The sequence below is a fragment of the Oryx dammah genome, unplaced genomic scaffold (genome assembly GCF_014754425.2).
Source record: "Oryx dammah isolate SB20612 unplaced genomic scaffold, SCBI_Odam_1.1 HiC_scaffold_2, whole genome shotgun sequence".
Lineage (NCBI taxonomy): Eukaryota > Metazoa > Chordata > Mammalia > Artiodactyla > Bovidae > Oryx > Oryx dammah.
The window spans coordinates 20013922-20036978 of NW_024070186.1; the positions used below are offsets into that span (position 1 = coordinate 20013922).

Below are 23057 nucleotides of genomic sequence, written 5' to 3' on the forward strand. Positions count from 1 at the left end.
TTAGTGCCTCAGAGAAAGGAACCATCATTTTTGTTCCAAACTAAAATTAGAGGCAAAATAGCAAAGGGAAAGAAGTAGAAAGGTTATAAGAAAAGCTGAGTGTACAGGACTTGGTGATGGACTGGAATGTGGGTGGAGCACAGTGGTATGGAAGTTAAGCCATAGATGAAGGTGGTGTTTCAAACGTTGATGACTGGAAGGAGGGTAGAACTATTAACAGATGTGGTCATGGTCCAGGTGAATATACTGATTAGACATGCCAGCAACATCCAAGTAGGAATCTTCAGATGACAGAGGTGATAGAAAAAAAAAGAGGGGAAGGAAAGCTCCAACTTGAAGTCAGAGTTATATTTGGGTGCAGAAAGGAAAGAGAGTGAGATCTCAGAAAAGACAACCATGTTGGAGCAGCAGCCAGGGAAAGAGGAGAATTCCAGGGATGTACCGTGTACTGAAATGAGTGTCCATGGAGTCTGGGATGAGCAGGGAAACAGGACATGGAGGGGGCTGGGTCAGGCTCCCACCCACTTCTGCAGGACAGAGGATTTCTCAGATGTGGTCTGGCTGGTGTCATTCTGCAAGAAAATGAAAGAAGCAATTAAAGATAAAGCAGAGTTTATTATCTGGGGTTCTAAATGGTATAGACTAGAGAAAAGTTTCATGGAGGAAACAAAGTGTAGTACCTCTTAGAGAAAGATAGGCCTGAAATTAGTTGATAGTTTCAGGTTTTCTGGTTTCTAATATGATTTCTAATTGTAACTTGTTGTATGACTTCTGGCAAGTCATAAATCTGTAACTCCTCTTTTTCCTCTAGTGAATTGGTTCTAACCCCTTTGGAGTATGTAAACACTGCCATATAGTTTAGGTAACCAAATGTTAGGCCCATTTTATAGATGTGAAAATTAAGGATTTCTTAAGATTAGATAGCTAATCAATGGCAAAACTGGAATTGAAAACCAGTCCCCCTTGCCTTCTGGCTATTCTAAAATAAACCTTTAGCAATTATTTTTAAGCTACACTCTCTACTTCCTTCCTTTCATTTTATTCTGTATAAATGTTTGTAACCCCATATATTCTTCCCCAACTTTAAAATCACAGATGATATTGATCTATAGAAAACAAGTATAATCTAGCATTAATGTATTCCAAGTTATTTTAAAATTTAATGAAAATCAATGAAACACACTAAAACAGAGATATGTTCTATGGGGTAGGCATAGGACAAAATCAGAAGACTTGACTCAGATTTACTTTCTGCCATTTTGAAGATGTACGACATAAAGTAAGCTACTTAATTCCGCCCCCGCCCCCCCCCCCCCCTTTTTTTTTCTTTTTGGCTGCACCACATGGCTTGTAGAATCTTAGTTCTCCAACTAGGGACTGAACTCAACCCCTTGGCATCAAAAGTGCAGAGTCCTAACCACCAGGGAATTCTGCCCAAGTTACTTCATTTCTTTGGGTCTCAGTTTCTTCATCTTTTTAAAGGAAATACTTGTATGTATGCAAATCTCATTGCCTAGCACCAAAGAGATGCACAATCAAAATTCATCCTTTCCCTCTCTACTTCTTAAGTCACTGAGGTTATGGGAAATTTAGTTGGATCAGAAATCACCATGGTACTCTACAAGTGCTTGTTACACACCTATTGACTGTAAATTTGAAACAGATAAAAATCAAAAATGTTTGTTTCAAAATCTCTGTAGCATGACACTACTGTGAGTGGCCTGCAGATGGCGCTAGATGTTTACAACGGAATCCTTCCTCCCTATGCGTCCTGCCACATGATGGAATTGTACTTCCAGGAGGGGTAAGTGTCTAAGCGGTGTTTCTCAAAATTAATACCACTGGAAACCAGGCATTATGATCATTTGTATTATTATTGACTTAAGGGCTGTCTTGTCTGTTTGGTTTGTTTGGTTTTATATTCAGGGGGAAGAATGGTAACTGTGTCTTTGCTTAGTCATGACTCCTTTTTTCTTTATTTTCATAAAGACTTTAATTGGGAAATCACGTACAGACACAGTAGATGAGAAATTTGATAGAACCACCCCCCATCAGCGACAGAAATTATGTTTTTATAAAAAAGATTAAGGTATTCTAAGAAGTATGTGGACATTACACTGTTCCCTTGTAAAACACAGGGTGGTAGAAGATATCAAGAAAAAATCATTTGTTGCTGGTTACAAATAATGTTCTTTCAGTGAAAGACTTCAAACATATCCATGAAACTTATGGTTATTCATATCCACCAGGTAGGATTCTTAAAGTATTCCTCGGCATAGTGTCCACTACTTTGCAATCTGGTGTGGCTCTCCCTAGCTGACCAAGGCTTGGTTGAAGCCCACCAGAAAGGCCACAGTTAGAGAGACAAAATGTCCTAGTTTACCCAGAACTGGAGGGGTTCCCAGAACATATAAGTTTCATTGTTAAAATCAGTAAAGCCCTGGGCAAACCAGAAAGAGTTGGCCACCATAGCCAAGGTCATAGCAAACATTTGTGTCTGCTGTGACACCGGCATTCTTGTTGGGAAGAAGAGACCTCATGGGTATTATTGATGGAATAATCACAGTGCAAGAACTGAATTAGAGCAGGGACTCTAGAGTTTTATTTCAGGGTTAGCTGGGGAGGTGCATTTTGCTCTCCTCTGAAGGCATTCACAATAGCTGCAGTCAGGACCATCTGACTGCAGTTATATAAGGCCCTGTGCTCGGAAGAGCCTATGCTTGGTTTAACAATTCAGTGTTGCCCTTTTGAAATTCTTAATAATTTTTAAACAAGGTATCCTGCATTTCTTTTGGCAAGTTTTGTAGTCCTCGCTGTAGGTTTCTGGCTACCTGAATTTGTAGAATAGGAAAGTAGCAACACAGAGGCCCGTTCTCAACCAAAATCTTCACTGCTTACAAAGAAAGTGAGTTCTGAAGCTAGGGAAAAAGTATGTTCATTCTTTGAACTTCTAACTGGGTGCCAAGCATAAAGAGATAGAACTAAAATGTGGTCTTAGCAAGCTTTGCTCTCAAATATCTAGAGTCAGAGTGGAGAGATAATGCTCATAACATGGAGAAAATCCAAACAGGGCCAAAAATAGTAATTCAAAGACATGGACATCAAGTGCTCTGTCAATAAAAAGCCCTGCAAAAGACTTCCGCTTTGAAGACGCCAGGCACAGAGTTTATAAATCCAGTGAACATTCCAGGATCAACTCTAGGAATAGGCACTGTCACATTGGGATATGACAAAAGAAACTACCCACTTTTCTCGGCCTCTCCTCCCTGGTTTTTGCACCCAGTAGTCCTGACCTTGTGTTTATTTAGGGTGCTGCAGCATTTTGTCTCACTGAATAGCTTGAATAAATTCATGTTAAGAATCAAGTTTGGGGCATTTTTCATCTGAGAGACACTGACCTATAGAGAAAAAAGTAACCAAGGGTCACTCACAGGTAGAAGTCAAATTTGTTGTTATATTGGGATTTTTTTAACACTCTAGAGGAGTATCAAAAGTTAAACGTGCTTACTTTTAAATTAAGAGCAAGGAGAATCCAAGTCAGCAAATATAGGTATAAAGTATATGCCTGCAAATTAGGTGATCCTGAGTGTAAGGTGATCCCACTTTATCCATATTAGAAAATAAAGAGAAAAGAAAATTTTTAGATTTTTATTTACATTAAACAAACTTTTAAGGCTGTAAAGTAACTAAATATATTTTTAAAATATTCTATTTTTTGGTTAAGTACACAAACTTAAAATCGTATATAAAATAATTCACTAAGTTAAAAAATAGTGCTTCTTCTCACTTTCATATTTTATGAAATACTTTTATTCAAACTCTCTGTATGTACCTTAACTTGTATCTTACCACTCAAGCCAATTTTAAGTCCTCTAAAAATATTTTCCAAATATATTAATTATAAGGGTAATTTTGGCTGCTGCACAAATGAACCTCAAATCTCAGAGGCTTAACTCAATGGAGATTTCTTTCTCATTCATCTAACAGTCCAATGTAGATGTTCCTGGCCAACAGGAAGTGACTCATCTTTGGTGTGATTCACTCGTGGTGATTTGTGAACTGGGGGGTTCCAGCCTTTGGACCTATAGTTTTCAAAAGTGCCCTCCTCATCTGCAGAAAGCATGTAGGAAAAATGAGAGGATGAAGAAGGCAAACTGCTTATCAAGCATCTCAGCCTAGAAGGAAAATATGTCAGTTCTACATGCTAAAATTAGTCACTTGGTCCCTCTTAAGTGCAGGGGAGTCTGGGAAGTGTATTCACTTCTCAGCTGTAACCTTATCTGATGGAAAGAGAATCATGAATTTTGATGAACTATTAGTCCTCTTTGCCATATTACCATGAGATAAAGGGTACTGTCACTGAAAAATTTACACAAGATATATGTACTCATTCGTATACTATTAGAGGAGTTTTTTAGGAACATATAAGTGAATATTTGTAATTACTACTTTTTATATGGCTTCTTGGGCTTCACAGGTGGTACTAGTGGTAAAGAGCCCACCTGCTAAAGCAGGAGACGTAAGAGACACAGGTTTGATCCCTCATTCGGGAAGATACCCTGGAGGAAGGCACAGCAACCCACTCCAGTATTCTTGCCTGGAGAATCCTTATGGACAGAGAAGCCTGGAGGGCTACAATCCATAGGGTCTCAAAGTGTTGACATGACTGAAGTGACTTAGCACACATATGGTTTCTTAAAGTGATGCTTTTCAAAAGACTTGCTCATAACAACATCCAAAAGTTGCAGTTGTGTGATTGCTATCCTAAGAAGGATCTTCTCTCCTGTCTCTTTGGAAGGTGACTTCTACACGGGATCCTGTACTAGCTTTACAAGGTTGGTTTGGGACAGTGGTCCTTCTTTAAGCAATATATTGTTTTATGAATAAAGTAGTGGGAGAGCCCGCCTCAACATCAGCAGATGTAAGGACTTAAGTATACACTCACCCTCTCTTTCAGAGGTATCATTTTTATGTCTTGCTGTATATTCAAGCACATTTGTTGTTGTTGTTCATTTGCTAAGTCATGTCTAACTCTTTGTGACCCCGTGGACTATAAAGTGCACCAGGCCTCCCTGTCCCTCACTATCTCCCAGAGATTGCCCAAGTTCATATCCATTGAATTGGTGATGCCATCCAACCATCTCATCCTCTGTCACCCTCTTTTCCTTCTGCCTTCAGTCTTTCCCAGCATAAGGGTCTTTTCCAATTAGTCAGTTCTTCACATCAGGTGGCCAAAGTATTGGAGCTTCAGCTTCAGCACCAGTCCTTCCAATGAATATTCAGGGTTGATTTCCTTTAGGATTGACCTGTTTGATCTCCATTCAGTCCAAGGGACTCTCAAGAGTCTTCTCCAGCACCACAGTTCAAAAGCATCAATTCTTTGGCGTTCTGCCTTATATGACTACTCGAAAGACTATAGCTTTTACTATATGGTCTTTTGATGGCAAAGTGATGTCTTTGCTTTTTAATATACTGTCTAGGTTTGTCATAGCTTTCCTTCCAAGAAGTAATCGTCTTCTAATTTCGTGGCAGCAGTCACCATCCACAGTGATTTTAGAGCTCAAGAAGAGAAAATCTGTCACTGCTCCCACTTTTTCCCCTTCTATTTGCCATGAAGTGATGGGACCGGATGCCATGCTCTTAGTTTTTCTCATATATATATTATTCATTTTAATGTTTCTGGCCTGGTTAAGGACAGGGAAGATACATTCATTCAGGGGTAAGACTGAAAGAAATACTGAGAGATAAAAAAGGAGAAAAGGACAGAGCAAATCAGAAGCATGAAAGGGGCAGAATAGGAGAAAGAAACCTCAGCATCCCACCTCTGCCCTACTTCTTACCTGAAGGTTCACCAAATCACCCCCAAGTCCCCCAACCATTGTGTTTCAGCTCCTCCTCTAACTCAGCAGCCCAGGTCCCACCTCACATGCCCCTGGTCATCTAACAAACCAGCTCTCCCATTTCCACCCTCCCAATCAGGCCCACCTACCCCAATCCCCCTCTTCCCACAGCTAAACTGGCTGATATCTACTCATTCCCATAAATTCTCCCACTAGTCCTTCAACTGACATGGTACAGACCAGATAGAAAGAATTTCAATGGCAGGTCAACAGCACAGATCTAACATTGTTCTTCCCAATATTCCTTCCACCTTTCTCCACCAGAGAATACTTCGTAGAGATGTACTATCGGAATGAGACGCGATATGAACCACATCCCCTCACGCTACCTGGCTGCACCCCCAGCTGCCCTTTGACGAAGTTTGTTGAGCTGGTTGCCCCCGTTATCTCCCAAGACTGGTCCATGGAGTGTGCCATAAGCAACCATAAAGGTACTGAGGACATTATCAATTAGGGTGAATGCAGAGCTCTGCAGAGAAGGCAGAACATCTTTTTTCCAGATGGATGGTGGTTTGAGATTATAAACAGGCTTCACCCCCATCTTTGAGGGAAATAGGGTTTGGGTGATAATTGTATGTTTCAGAGACCTCAACTTCAGGAGACTCCTATTTCTCCACTGGGCCCTGCCTCTACCTGCCATAAACCTTGTCAATCTATATAAACCGAGGAAGCAGTAATCAAACAGAAAGCATTTACATGGCATTAAAGAATTGGAATTCAGGGAACAAGCATCAGACTGATCTTGGAGAAACAGTAGTGAACAGTCCTGATGAGAAATCTTAGTTCTTTGCCCAGGAATTGAACCTCGGTAGCCTGGATGAAAATCAGGAATCCTAACCAGCAAGGGGTGAAATTCTCAGGCTCTTCCCCTCCTTTGAAAGCAAGAATGTTTCAAGGGGGCAAAAATTTTAAAAATAGGTACAAAGTTTATATTAGCACAACCAATGGGAGAGCACACAGAGAAGTAGTTTATATAAGTGAGAAGCTAGGCAGAAATACACACCCACAGAGAAAGGGTGTGGGAGTCCTCTCTAATGAAGAGGAGCACAGTAAAGAGGTGATTTAAGTCCCTTATATAAGACAGGTCTTCTGGGTCTTTGTTTACCTTTGGCCAATTATGTTGGGTTTCTTTTTCACACCTGACCAGGCCTAGGACTCTTCCCAAGATGCATGTGTAACTCTCTGCTAAGATGGATCCCACTGCAGAAACCTGTGAGGATATGTCCAAACTTTTTATAGTGTGGTACCCTTCCTTTTTTGACCCCCAAGGAGCCTTCATGAGCATGTGCTGACATGGAAATTTTCCTTGACCTCAGGAGTAGCCATCTTATATCTTTATGTTAGCAGAGCTCAGCTTCTGCCACTAGCTTTGTCCTTGGAGTGTTTAGGTGAGACTAAAACTTCAATTTTATTCCACTTGACATACACCACTTGTCCAGTCCAGGGGTGCTGGAGTCCAGCTCCAAAGCCAGGGAATCAACCTGAAGAGATGGGTGCTGTCGGCAAGAAATGACGCAGCCTCTCAATTTTCTTGGACTGTGTAACTTTATTTCAAGCTTAAGATTCTTTTTATACTTTAACAAAAGCATTAGGTCAGAGGTTTGACATTTTCAATTTCCCCTCACCCAGATTTATTGTCTCCATAAATCATTGTTGTCCTTCAAGCAGAGTTTCTGGTTCAGTGGTTCTCTCAGAATAGTATTTACTTTAATTCGTGATTACATTGTAACTCGTGATTAAGTCTGGGCTGCATACCACAAACCTCAGCTCAATTCTTATCTTTCTAAGTCCTGTTTGCCTCTAGTATCCTAAGCTTACTATTTCTTAAAAATGGCTTCTAGCTATTAATATCTCTAAAGTTCCTAATCTCTATAAGCTATAGTAGAATATGCTAATATTACAACATTCCTTAAATCTTTAGCGTATAACTATTTTAATTATTCCTAAGGCCTAAATTCAGCAAACTCCTTTGCCGTGGTGGCATGTCACGGTGGAGAGGTCTGACAGAATGTGGTCCACTGGAGAAGGGAATGGCAAACCACTTCAGTATTCTTGCCTTGAGAATGCCATGAACAGCATGAAAAGGCAAAATGATAGGATACTGAAAGAGGAACTCCCCAGGTCAGTAGGTGCCCAACACACTACTGGAGATCAGTGGAGAAATAACTCCAGAGAGAATGAAGAGATGGAGCCAAAGCAAAAACAATACCTAGCTATGGATGTGACCAGTGATAGAAGCAAGGTCTGATGCTGTAAAACGCAATATTGCATAGGAACCTGAAATGTCAGGTCCGTGAATTAAAGCAAATTGGAAGTGGTAAAACAAGAGCTGGCAAGAGTGAACGTCAACATTCTAGGAATCAGCAAACTAAAATGAACTGGAATGGGTGAATTTAACTCAGATGACCATTATATCTACTACTGCAGGCAGGAATCCCTCAGAAGAAATGGAGTAGCCATCATGGTCAACAGAAGAGTCTGAAATGCACTACTTGGATGCAATCTCAAAAACGACAGAATGATCTCTGTTCGTCTCCAAGGCAAACCATTCAATATCACAGTAATCCAAGTCTATGCCCCAACAAGTAACACTGAAGAAGCTGAAGCTAAACAATTCTATGAAGACCTAGAAGACCTTTTAGAACTAACACCCAAAAAAGATGTCCTTTTCAGTATAGGGGACTGGAATGCAAAAGTAGGAAGTCAAGAAACACCTGGAGTAACAGGCGAATTTGGCCTTGGGCGGAATGAAGCAGGACAAAGACTAATAGAGTTTTGCCAAGAAAATGCACTGGTCATAGCAAACACCCTGTTCCAACAACGCAAGAGAATACTCTACACATGGACATCACCAAATGGTCAACACCGAAATCAGACTGATTATATTCTTTACAGCCAAAGATGGAGAAGCTCTATACAGTTAGCAAAAACAAGACCAGGAGCTGACTGTGGCTCAGATCATGAACTCCTTATTGCCAAATTCAGACTTAAATTGAAGAAAGGAGGGAAAACCGCTAGACCATTCAGGTTTGACCCAAATCAATTCCCTTATGATTATACAGTGGAAGTGAGAAATAGATTTAAGGGCCTAGATCTGATAGATAGAGTGCCTGATGAACTATGGACTGAGGTTCATGACATTGTACAGGAGACAAGGATCAAGACCACCCCCATGGAAAAGAAATGCAAAAAAGCAAAATGGCTGTCTGGGGAGGCCTTACAAATAGCTATAAAGAGAGAGAAGCAAAAAGCCAAGGAGAAAAGGAAAGATATAAGCATCTGAATGCAGAGTTCCATAGAATAGCAAGAAGAGATAAGAAAGCCTTCTTCAGCGATCAATGCAAAGAAAAATACATGAAAACAACAGGATGGGAAAGACTAGAGATCTCTTCAAGAAAACTAGAGATACCAAGGGAACATTTCATACAAAGATGGGCTTGATAAAGGACAGAAATGGTATGGACTTAACAAAAGCAGAAGATATTAAGAAGAGGTGGCAAGACTACACAGAAGAACTGTAGAAAAAAGATCTTCACGACCCAGATAATCACGATGGTGTGATCACTCATCTAGAGTCAGACATCTTGGAATGTGAAGTCAAGTGGGCCTTAGAAAGCATCGCTACGAACAAAGCTAGTGGAGGTAATGGAATTCCAGTTGAGCTGTTTCAAATCCTGAAAGATGATGCTGTGAAAGTGCTGCACTCAATATGCAGCAAATTTGGAAAACTCAACAGTGGCCACAGGACTGGAAAAGGTCAGTTTTCATTCCAATCCCTAAGAAAGGCAACGCCAAAGAATGGTCAAACTACCGCACAATTGCACTCATCTCACATGCTAGCAAAGTGATGCTCAAAATTCTCCAAGCCAGGCTTCAGCAATATGTGAACCGTGAACTTTCTGATGTTCAAGCTGGTTTTAGAAAAGGCAGAGGAACCAGAGATCAAATTGCCAACATCCACTGAATCATGGAGAAAGCAAGAGAGTTCCAGAAATACATCTATTTCTGCTTTATTGACTATGCCAAAGCCTTTGACTGTGTGGATAACAATAAACTGTGGAAAATTCTGAAAGAGATGGGAATACCACACCACCTGACCTGCCTCTTGAGAAACCTGTATGCAGGTCAGGAAGCAACAGTTAGAACTGGACATGGAACAACAGACTGGTTCCAAATAGGAAAAGGAGTACATCAAGGCTGTATATTGTCACCCTGCTTATTTAACTTCTATGCAGAGTACATCATGAGAAACCCTGGGCTGGAGGAAGCACAAGCTGGAATCAAGATTGCTGGGAGAAATATCAATAACCTCAGATATGCAGATGACACCACCCTTATGGCAGAAAGTGAAGAGGAACTAAAAAACCTCTTGATGAAAGTGAAAGTGGAGAGTGAAAAAGTTGGCTTAAAGCTCAACATTCAAAAAGCGAAGATCATGGCATCTGGTCCCATCAATTCATGGGAAATACATGGGGAAACAGTGGAAACAGTGTCAGACTTTATTTTGGGGAGCTCCAAAATCACTGCAGATGGTGATAGCAGCCATGAAATTAAAAGATGCTTACTCCTTGGAAGAAAAGTTATGAGCAGCCTAGATAGCATATCCAAAAGCCAACAAAGTTCCATCTAGTCTAGGCTATGGTTTTTCCTGTGGTCATGTATGGATGTGAGAGTTGGACTGTGAAGAAGGCTGAGCGCTGAAGAATTGATGCTTTTGAACTGTGGTGTGGGAGAAGACTCTTGAGAGTCCCTTGGACTGCAAGGAGATCCAACCAGTCCATTCTGAAGGACTGGACTGGGATTTCTTTGGAAGGAATGATGCTAAAGCTGAAACTCCAGTACTTTGGCCACCTCATGCGAAGAGTTGACTCATTGGAAAAGACTCTGATGCCTAGAGGGATTGAGGGCAGGAGGAGAAGGGAATGACAGGGGATGAGATGGCTGGATGGCATCACTGACTCAATGGACGTGAATCTGAGAGAACTCCTGGAGTTGGTGATGGACAGGGAACCCTGGTGTGCTGCAGTTTATGGGGTCGCAAAGAGCCGGACACAACTGAGCGACTGAACTGAACTGAAGACCTAAATTCAACAAACTCCTTTTCCATAAACACTTTCCTCATAAATAGGCTTCAGATAGCAATCCCACCCATGGCCTCAAGCTGCGGCCTACGTGCTCACCCTGGAACACTCTTTTGCAAAAGTCCTTGAGCAAATGTCAATGATTAACTTTATGAATTATTCTCTGAGCACAGCAACAGAAGGCTTTGTGCCTTCTTATGCTCCTCTCAAGAACAATAAGCACCTTAATATTCTTTTCAGTAAACTCAGCCAAGGAGAGGAAAAAACAAGTCAGAATCACAAGGCCTAACTCCTTCATCCTGTGTCCGTGCCTGCAGGACAAAGAGAGGGAGTTGGGGCCATGCCTCCATTTTGTCAGTAATGCCTAACGTGGCTCCAGACACAGGGGCCCATCTATCACCTACCTCAAAACTGGAACAAAGTCAGAAACGTAAGAATGTTCTGCATACCTCCCGGGGCTAGGGGTGGGGCCGAAACTTACTGGAATGTTGAAAGTATAGGCGCAATATTTGTTCTGAGGATAAGAGGAATATGTAAGGCTTTAATTCTGGTTATCTTCAGAAAACCTGAGCAAACTCTCAGGTCCTGCAGAAACCACTTACTATAAAAGGAGATATCATATTCAAAGAACACTCTTTAGAGTCCTGTAGATTTGCAATGTGCAGATGCAACACATCTAGAAAACACCATACTACTTTACCAGCACAAATAAAGATGAAACAGGCTCTAGAGATGGTTTCAACTGGATGCCAGAGTCTAGAGTTACAGCCATTCCCTCTCCTAGTTGGTCATGGGATGATTGACTGACACAAGACGTCAAATGATGTGTTTATTTGTATTATTTCTTTTCCAAGTAAATATTTGGCCTTGGGGCCATCATTCAAATATCCTTTCTCCTTCACGCATGTAAGCCAAATGTAAAATAATGAGTAAAGTCATTTTAGGAAATTCAAAAGCATTACTTTTAAAATGGTGTCTTTAAAAAGTGTGTGTGTTTTTACTTAGAATAAACTTCCTGAGGAACAGATTTTAGAGGCTCTATTTTTGTTTTATGGTTTAACTGTAATGTAACGAGGAGTAAAATATTAAAATAAAGTAAAATGACTTGGCTGGTTTAAATTAATGTTCTAAATTGAAAGTGTATTTAGTTTGGACTTTGCTACTTCAGATAAAGCCTAAACTGATGGGTGGCTCTGCTTCATCTATTTAAGATGGAACTGTCTAAGGAAACAACCTGGGAAAATTTACAATGTAGTAGAGAAGTAGAGAAGTGCTTATTATACAGAACAGCAAAGGTTATGCCTAAAGACTCCAAGAGTTGCTATGGGAACAACCCTGGATTTGGAGGGAAAGAAGCTGAAAGGAGTGCCAGGGAGGGCTCCCTACAAAGGCTGAGAGCATATGGAATTCGTTTGGATGGAGGTTTCTTCTACTGTTGTGGTTCAGTTCAGTTCAATTCAGTCACTCAGTCGTGTCCGACTCTTTGTGACCCCATGAATCACAACACGCCAGGCCTCCCTGTCCATCACCAACTCCCAGAGTTCACTCAGACTCACGTCCATCGAGTCAGGGATGTCATCAAGCCATTTCATCCTCTGTTGTCCCCTTCTCCTCCTGCCCCCAATCCCTCCCAGCATCAGAGTCTTTTCCAATGAGTCAACACTTCGCATGAGGTGGCCAAAGTACTGGAGTTTCAGCTTTAGCATCATTCCTTCCAAATAAATCCCAGGGTTGATCTCCCTCAGAATGGACTGGTTGGATCTCCTTGCAGTCCAAGGGACTCAAGAGTCTTCTCCAACACCACAGTTCAAAAGCATCAATTCTTTGGCGCTCAGCCTTCTTCACAGTCCAATTCTCACATCCATACATGACTACTGAAAAAACCATAGCCTTGACTAGACAGACCTTAGTTGACAAAGTAATGTCTCTGCTTTTGAATATGCTATCTAGGTTGCTCATAACTTTTCTTCCAAGGAGTAAGCGTCTTTTAATTTCATGGCTGCTATCACCATCTGCAGTGATTTTGGAGCCCAGAAAAATAAAGTCTGACATTGTTTCCACTGTTTCCCCATCTATTTCCCATGAAGTGATGGGACCGGATGCCATGATCTTCGTTTTCTGAATATTGAGCTTTAAGCCAACTTTTTCACTTTCCTCTTTCACTTTCATCAAGAAGCTTTTTAGCTCCTCCTCACTTTCTGCCATAAGGGTGGTGTCACCTGCATATCTGAGGTTATTGATATTTCTCCCAGCAATCTTGATTCCAGCTTGTGTTTCTTCCAGTCCAGTGTTTCTCATGATGTACTCTGCATATAAGTTAAATAAGCAGGGTGACAATATACAGCCTTGATGTACTCCTTTTCCTATTTGGAACCAGTCTGTTGTTCCATGTCCAGTTCTAACTGTTGCTTCCTGACCTGCATACAGATTTCTCAAGAGGCAGGTCATATAAGGGCTAAAAAAGCCCTTATCAAATGTACTAGTTGCTTTAAGTTGGAAAGGATAGTGGAGTTACTTGATTGAGGGTCCAAACAGATTGCCATAGGTTTCCTTCAAAGGGCCAATTGTAATGAGATAAAATGTCATCCCCACAAGAGCAAGGATTTTTATTTGTGGTATTTTCTCATGTATTGGTCCTCAGCAACCAGAAGTGACTGTGCTTGACATGGATTCAATTCAGTTCAGTTCAGTTCAGTTCAGTCACTCAGTCGTGTCCGACTCTTTGCGATCCCATGAATCACAGCATGCCAGGCCTCCCTGTCCATCACCATCTCCCGGAGAGAAAATGTAGGGATTGGTGTGCTGGAGTTAGCTCACACAGATCTCAAGAGTGGAAAGTTATATGTCTCACTTTCCCACTTTGAGTTCAGTGACTTCACTCTGGCTGTTTGAAATTGGTCATGGTGTCATGTGGGAGTATTTCCACCACAGAAGTCAATGTTTACCACAATTTGGAGTTTTATTTTTTTGTTTTGGGTTTTTTTTTTTTAATCCAGTTTAGCAGAACACCACTGGTTTTAACTCATAAAAAGTTTGTAACATGAGGTGGTCTCCAACAAAGTGAATTCAATATTTGAATTGCTTTAAGGAAAAAGGATTCAGTTTGTTCTATATGGTCTCAAAGAGTGATGTGAGGGGCAGCAGGTAAACATTTCAGGAAGATAGTGTTCAATGTTGGGAAATCTCTGGGACTGAAAGTGTCCATTAGGGTGGGTGCCCACTTGGAAGGTTGTAGGGGTTGAATGACTCTTTACAAGGACCTTCAAATTTAGCAAATAAAAGTACAGGATACCTAGATAAATTTGATAAATAACCCTAACTACTAAATTCTTATCATTTTTTAAAGAAAGCTAAATCAAAGACATTAACAGTGCCCTGATTAAAGCCAGTAGAGGAAGCAGTACAAAACCATCAATAGGACATATATTGTGTGTACAGAATGCCTGACAAGGCTACTCCTTAGAGTATTTCCATCTATGAAATTCTATTTATTCCTATGAGTAGTGTTTTCACTAGTGCTAGTAGACCCAATTAACTTCATTGTCATATCAACTAGATTAATCAGAGCCTTTTCTGGGAAACTCATAGTAAGTCTAAGTTCCATATTATGTTACTTGAAAATAATAAAAAATTTTTTGAAAATGCTTAATTCCAAAATCTTACTAATATACTTGGACTCTCCTTACTAGCACTCTCCCAACTCCACCTCAACCTCCAACTCCTATCTGATAAGAAAGATTTACTGGTAGAAAGTTTTAGTTTCCCCTCATAAGCTTTGTCAAGCTGAGAATCTGTAGCACATAGACACATCTCCAAGATTCAGTCACGAGTTTCTTGCAGGCAGGGTCCATACCTTAATCCTCCTTGAACCATCAGTCAGTAAGCAATGTTTAGAACCTGGTGCCTTTAATCAACATTTGCTAATTGAATAAATGTTCCACCTTCCATACCTAGCCTGATTTCCGTATGTCTGGGCCTAGATGTCAATAGTCTGGATATCGGTTGTTCAGTAAAAAGGGGAGAGAAGCTATGAATGAGCCTTGAATGTAACTGCACTGTAAAGACACACTCATTGACTATATATTCATATATTTATACCACTGTGTCTGTGTCTTTAGCCTCTGTTTCCAGCATAGTCACCTTGGCATTCTCCTGTTTCCCCAATGCTATTTAGAGCCCTTGTTCAATGATATGCCTTCCAGCACCCCTCCTCCCCCAGAGATGAGACTGTGTGATCACCATACCGTTTTCTTATCCTTGTCATCATCATCAGTTTCTTAAGACATGTCTTATCATTCATTAATGACATTGGGAACGTGCATTGGTAAACCCCAGCTCACTCATCACTCCACTCCTGTCCTCAATCTAGGCAATTCTGACAGTCATAAAAATGGCCTTACCCATACCCTGCCCACCTCACCAATACACACGCCTAGGTCAAAACAACCACATAGTTTCTGCATTCTGATTTGCTGAATGGAGCTGAACGAAACCACCTGTCACCATTTCAAACTATGAACGTTGATATTTCTAGTCCAACCTCAGCTGTATCTTTCAATGCTACATGATAAATGTATTCATCCTTACTGGACTCTTTTCCTATTTTCTACAGGAAGGTCTTATTGATTTTATCAAACTTCTAATTCCATCTCTGCTTCTCTAATTCTCATGTGATGTCATAAAAATAACAAAATAATCCACTAAAAACTCTCTTATGTGCTCCTGTCACTGCCTCAAAATATCTCAGTAGCTTTAACCTGCCTTTCATACTGTCCTTCAGGAAAACATGTTCCTCCTTGAGCAACCTAACTCATCTCCTCAAATATATCATCTCACTCCTACAGTCCCCCTGGACCTCCATGAAACTCTTAGCTTCATTTTCTTCCTCTGCTCCAGCTCTGCTCCTTTTTGTATCAAGAGCACCATCAAGGACCTGCTCCATATCACTCTCTCCAATCCCAATTTTCTCAAACTAGTAATTTCCACCTATAACTCTATTTCCTTCACTCCCTCTCACTCCTGAACTATTTTGTAAAATTCTATTAGTCTTCCTTCATTTCTTTGTTGAAAGTCATTCATGCCTAATTCATGACTGTGGTTCAGATCATAAACATCTTATTGCAAAATTCAGACTTAAATTGAAGAAAGCAGGGAAAACACTAGACATTCAGATATGACCTAAATCAAATTCCTTATAACTATACAAAGGAAATGACAAAGAGATTCAAGGAATTATATCTGATAGAGTGCCTGAAGAAATATGAACATAGGTTTGTGACATTGTACAGGAGACAGTGATCAAGGCCATCCCCAAGAAAAATTAATGCAAACAGGCAAAATGGTTGTCTGAGGAAGCCTTACAAATAGCTGAGGAAAGAAGAGAAGCGAAAGGCAAAGGAGAAAAGGAAAGATATACCCATCTGAATGCAGAATTCCAAAGACTAGCAAGGAGAGATAAGAAAGCCTTCCTTAGTGGTCAATGAAAAGAATTAAAGGAAAACAAAAGAATGAGAAAGACTAGAGATCTCTTCAAGAAAATTAGAGATGCCAAGGGAACACTAAATACAAAGGTGGGCACAATAAAGGACAGAAATGGTATGGACCTAACAGAAGCAGAAGATATTAAGAAGAGGTGGCAAGAATACACAGAAGAACTATACAAAAAAGATCTTAATGACCTAGATAACATGAAGGTTTTATCACTCATATAGAGCCAGACATTCTGGAATGTGAAGTCAAGTGGGCCTTAGGAAGGATCACTACAAACAAAGCTAGTGGAGGTGATGGAATTCTGGCTGAGTTATTTCAAGTCCTAAAAGATGATGCTGTGAAAGTGTTGCACTCAATATGCCAGCCAATTTGGAAAACTCAGCAGTGGCCATAGGACTAGAAAAGGTCAGTTTTCATTCCAATCCCAAACAAAGGCAATATCAAAGAATGTTCAAACTACCACACAACTGCACTCATCTCACATGCTAGCAAAGTAATGCTCAAAATTCTCCAAGCCTGGCTTCAACAATACGTGAATCAAGAACTTCCAGATGTTCAAGCAGAAAAGAAAAGGCATAGGAACCAGAGATCAAGTTGCTAACATCTGTTGGATCATAGAAAAAGCAAGAGAATTCCAGAAAAACATCTACTTTCACTTTATTGACTATGCCAAAGCCTTTGACTGTGGATCACAACGAGATGTGGAAAATTCTTCAAGAGATGGGAATACCAGACCACCTGACCTGCCTCCTGAGAAATCTGTATGCAGGTCAAAAAGCAACAGTTAGAACTGGACATGGAACAACAGACTGGTTCCAAATAGGAAAAGGAGTACATCAAGGCTGTATATTGTCACCCTGCTTATTTAACTTACAAGCAGAGTACATCATGCAAAATGCTAGGTTGGATGAAGCTGGAATCAAGATTGCCAGGAGAAATATCAATAACCTCAGATACACAGATGACACCACCCTTATGGCAGAAAGCAAAGAACTAAAGATCTTCTTGATGAAAGTGAAAGAGGGAAGTGAAAAAGAAGGCTTAAAATTCAGCATTCAAACAACTAAGATCATGGCATCTGGTCCCATCACTTCATGGCAAATAGACGGGGAAACAATGGAAACAGTGAGAGACTTTATTTTCTAGGGCTCCAAAATCACTGCAGATGGTGAGTGCAGCCATGAAATTAAAAGATGCTTGCTCCTTGGAAGAAAAGTTATGACCAACCTGACAGCATATCAAAGAGCAGAGACATTACTTTGCCAACAAAGGTCTATCTAGTCAAGGCTATGGTTTTTCCAGTAGTCATGTATAGATGTGAGAGTTGGACCATTAAGAAAGCTGAGTGCCAAAGAATTGATGCTTTTAAACTATGCTGTTGGAGAAGATTCTTGAGAGTCCCTTGGACTGCAAGGAGATCCAGCCAGTCCATCCTAAAGGAGATCAGTTCTGGGTTTTCCTTGGAAGGACTGATGCTGAAGCTGAAACTCCAATACTTTGGCCACCTGATGTGAAGAACTGACTCCTTGGAAAAGACCCTGATGTTGGGAAAGATTGAAGGCAGCAGGAGAAGGGGACGACAGAGAATGAGATGATTGGATGGCATCACTGGCTTGATGGACATTAGTTTGAGCAAGCTTCAGGAGTTGGTGATGGACAAGGAAGCCTGGCGGGCTGCAGTCCATGGGGTTGCAAAGAGTTGGACACAGCTGAGTGACTGAACTGAATGAACTCATGCCTAATTCAGTGGTCTCTTTTTGAAACTTTTCCTATCAGAATCACATATCTCCATTTTACAGGCTAAAAATTCAAACCTCAGAAAGGAATATGCCATGAGTAGTAGGGTTCAAGCCTAAAGTACTCTCCAACATCATATTTCTACTATATCTCTTCCCTTTCCTTGCACACTCTCTAGTGAACTATTCTCTTTGGACAAATACCCCAAAATAGCATTGATGGGTCAAAGTTTATGAACATTAAGCAAATAATAGATATTTATTCAGTACCTATTAGGTACTTGATATGTGCCTAGGTAGCAGTCAGTAAGTTTGCTAAGGAAACAACAGCAAGACCAGAGAATTTTTCCCTATGTGTCTTGTAAACTTTGACATGGATGTGGGGAGGCAGGCAAGGAGGACAAAGAGAGGAGAATTCAACAATCTCGAACAATTAAGCATGGTGAGTACTGTAATGAAGAACACACAAGTAACTATAAAAACATATAGCAGAGGCAATTATCTGAAGTCTAAGTTATCAGAGAAATCTTTTCCAAGGGAGAGATGTTTAAACAAAAATCTGAAGGAAACAAGGAATTAACCAAATGAATGGAGAAGAGGAGGAAAGAGAATGTTATAGATGAACAGGGAAAATGTATAAAGGCCAAGAAGGTTAGGATTAGGAGCATTTTAGGAATTGAAAAAGTGTGTCTGGTGAGAGTACAATCTTTTCAATCTTCACATGCTGGAGAAGCAGGCATTAAGTGTCTTGTAGGTCAAGTTAACTAACTCTGATCATTAAAGTGTTTTATCCAGAAGACAGATGATGTGACCAGCCTCTTGCTTTAGACAGATCTCTTTGGTTCCAGTGGGGAAAGTAGATTTAAGAAAAGTGGTTCTGAGAGGAGAAGAACAGTTGGGAGGCTGTTGAAATAATACTCCCCCCACCCCCACAAAAAAACAAAAAACTAGTACATGTGAATGAGAAAAGCAAAAATATTCAAAGGCAGAAAAGAAGTAGAGTAGACAGGACTTGGGGATTTATGGCACCAGAAAGAAGTTTTTGATAACACACTGCCAGAATAGTTCTCAAAAGGAGATCAGTCCTGGGTGTTCATTGGGAGGACTGACGCTGAAGCTGAAACTCCAATACTTTGGCTGGCCACCTCATGCAAAGAGTTGACTCATTGGAAAAGACCTTGATGCTGGGAGGGATTGGGGGCAGGAGGAGAAGGGGATAACAGAGGATGAGGTGGCTGGATGGCATCACCAACTAGATGGACATGAATTTGGGTAAACTTTGGGAGTTGATGATGGACAGGGAGGCCTGGCATGCTGTGATTCATGGGGTGGCAAAGAGTCGGGCAGGACTGAGTGACTGAACTGAACTGAACTAAGTACCAATTCACACTGCCTTCAGCAGCTTTCATGTGTCCCCATTTAGTAGGACATATTGTCAGTCATTACCGGCACTAGACCTCTTTGCAGGAAGATATAAGTAACCACTGTCTTTTCTCAGATTCTAGAACATTACTCTATCAAACTCACAAAATCCTTTACAGTACAAAGGAATGTATACTTTGAAAAATAAACATGAGGGAGAAGGGAAGCAAGAGAGAGAAAAAACCTCTCCTTAGTCTTCTCTTTGTTCTCAGACTTTTTGTTGAGTTTCTACTGGATTGGTAGCTTCCACCAACACCCGAAATGATGGTGTTCAGGGATCTGTCCCTGTTTTCCTCTTTCCACAGTCACCATGAACCAGAGTTACTGAAGACTCTATCTTCTTCTACCGTCCTTATTTTCATATCTATATATAGATTTTTAGACCTGTTTTTTTTTTCCAGTTGCCTACTGATCATCTCTACCAGGATAATAACCCACCTCAATCATACATTTGAAACAAATTTTATTATCTCCTCTACTCCAAATGGATCCTTTCCAGTGTGCTTTCAGTCTCACTTTGCAGCCTAATTATCTTATTTATCAAACCTAGAACTCATGGGATGGCCTAGACCACAATGTCCACTTTACCAGGATATTTAGTCCATCATAGAGTCTGTCAATTCTTCTTTAGAAGTATCTCTTGAATTCCCTCATCTGCATTGTCAGGGCTACACTTCCAGTGCTGTATCCAATGCTCAGTATCTTATCAAAGGCATTTTAATAGCTATCAGGCTGAGAATATCTCCACCATCTTCCTTTTTCCAGTTTTTCTTTTTTTTTTTTTTTTAAAGACAAATTAGGCAATGTCACTTCAATGTGTAATAATTGCTGATAATTTCCATTTGCCCCATGACAAACTAGAACTAGTAAAACCTGAGCCTCAGCCTACATATCAGGCCTCAACTCACCACAGCCTAGATTCCAGTCACATGCAACCACTATTTCCCAAAGACACTCTCATGCAGTTCTTTATGTCTCATGACAAAATTCTATTTATCTCAAAGTCCAAGTCAAATCTTATCATTTTTTCAGAAGACTTTCCAAATTCTATCTCTTCCAAGTAGAACACTTCGTGATAATCTCAACTTTCTCTCTGTTCAAATGGCATTATCTTTACACCTCTATTTTACTACTACGCAATCTCATGATTATCTAGTTCTCTCATTAGATATTGATCTCCTCAAGAGCAAGGATGTTGGAACCCCAGAACCCAACACACAGCTGGACTGGCATTTGGTGTGTACTCGCTGCGTATCTAGGAAGGAACAAAGGAAGGGGAAAGACTGGGAAAATGTATGACAACATGGCCAAAAAAATTGAAAATAAATTTCTAAATACAGAAAGTGAGTCATGGACATTAATTTTAAAGAACTGTTAGCCTCTGCCTTCTTCCCTCGTTTTCATTTAGTCCTTTCCTTTCTTCTTCAATTTGGTTTAGTTTCCTCCAACTTTAACTCCATCTGCAGTGCTAATGGCACTGGTCCACCAAGATTTAATTTGATTAATATTCACTTTCTTATGATACTAAGAGGCATTCTGACACTGTGAGAAAAAATACTGAAATAAGAGTTGAGAAGATATATGAGTTCTAGATCATTAATTCCTTTAATAAATATTAATTGAGTAATTTATTTTTATTGAAGGATAATTGCTTTATAGAATTTTGTTGTTTTCTGTCCAACCTCAACATGAGTCAGCCATAGGTATAAAAAAAATTAATTAAAAAAATGTTTATTGAGCTCCTGCTATGTGACAGATACTGTTCTAAGTGTTTGGGATACATTCATGAACAAAAAAGACAAAGGTTCTTGACCTTATGATGCATACATTCTGTTAGAAGGAAAGAGAGATGGATAATGAATAATAAACATAGTAAATAAGTACTTCGGAAGGTGAGGATAACAAGTGACAAGTGGGGATGGGTGTGGGGAGAAGGCATATAGGTTGCATTTTTAAACAGAAAGTCTTCATTGAGAAGATAAGATCTGAGCAAGGAAAGTGATGGAATTACCTGGTACAGGGATTTGTGAGAAGAGTGTCTTCAGTTCGGTTCACTCACTTAGTCGTGTCCAACTCCTTGAGACCCCATGAACAGCAGCATGCCAGGCCTCCTTGTCCATCATCAGCTCCCGAAGTTTATCCAAACTCGTGTCAACGAGTTGGTGATGTCATCCAACCATCTCATCCTCTGTCGTTCCCTTATCCTCCTGCCTTCAATCTTTCCCAACATCAGGGTCTTCTCAAATGGGTCAGCTCTTCACATCAGGTGGCCAAAGTATTGGAGTTTCAGCTTCAACATCAGTCCTTCCAATGAACACCCAGGACTGATCTCCTTTAGGATGGACTGGTTGGATCTCCTTGCAGTCCAAGGGACTCTCAAGAGTCTTCTCCAACACCACAGTTCAAAAGCATCAATTCTTCGGCACTCAGCTTTCTTTACAGTCTAACTCTCACATCCATGCATGACCACAGGAAAAACCATAGACTTGACTAGATGGACCTTTGTTGGCAAAGTAATGTCTCTGCTTTTGAATATGCTGTCTAGATTGGTCATAACTTTCCTTCCAAGTAGTAAGCATTTTTAATTTCATGGCTGCAATCACCATCTGCAATGATTTTGGAGCCCAGAAAAATAAAGTCAGCCACTATTTTCACTGTTTCCCCATCTATTTCCCATGAAGTGATGGGACCAGATGCCATGATCTTAGTTTTCTGAATGTTGAGATTTAAAGCAACTTTTTCTCTTTCCTCTTTTACTTTCATCGAGAAGCTCTTTAGTTCTTCTTCACTTTCAGCCATAAAGGTGGTGTCATCTGCATATCTGAGGTTATTGATATTTCTCCTGGCAATCTTGATTCCAGCTTGTGCTTCCTTCAGCCCAGTGTTTCTCATGATGTACTCTGCATATAAGTTAAATAAGCAGGGTGACAATATACAGCCTTGAGGTACTCCTTTTCCTATTTAAAACCAGTCTGTTGTTCTATGTCCAGTTCTAAATGTTGCTTCCTGACCTGCATACAGGTTTCTCAAGAGGCAGGTCAGGTGGTCTGGTATTCCCATCTCTTTCAGAATTTTCCATTGTTTATTGTGATCCACACAGGCAAAGACTTTGGCATAGTCAGTAAAGCAGAAATAGATGTTTTTCTGGGACTCTCTTGCTTTTTCTATGATCCAGCGAATGTTGGCAATTTGATTTCTGGTTCCTCTGCCTTTTCTAAAACCAGCTTGAACATCTGGAAATTTATGGTTCATGTATTGCTGAAGCCTGGCTTGGAGAATTTTGAGCATCATTTTACTAGCATGTGAGATGAGTGCAATTGTGTGGTAGTTTGAGCATTCTTTGGCATTGCCTTTCTTTGGGATTGGAATGGAAACTGACCTTTTCCAGAGAAGAGTGTCTGCTGCTGCTAAGTCGCTTCAGTTGAGTC

The 23057-nt window shown here is 40.4% G+C and overlaps 1 protein-coding gene across 2 annotated transcripts in view; it reads left to right on the forward strand.

Annotated features, from left to right (window-relative positions):
• The window catches only part of ACP3 (acid phosphatase 3), a 60559-nt gene that overhangs the window by 31386 nt on the left and 6116 nt on the right, over window positions 1–23057 (forward strand). Inside the window, exons 9-10 of one of the 2 annotated variants that reach the window (XM_040232705.1) lie at window positions 1701–1804; window positions 6165–6331. In XM_040232705.1, coding sequence (XP_040088639.1) covers window positions 1701–1804; window positions 6165–6331 — 271 coding nt within the window. The remainder of the gene's footprint in view (window positions 1–1700; window positions 1805–6164; window positions 6332–23057) is intronic. The other variant, XM_040232714.1, reaches the window with a different exon arrangement.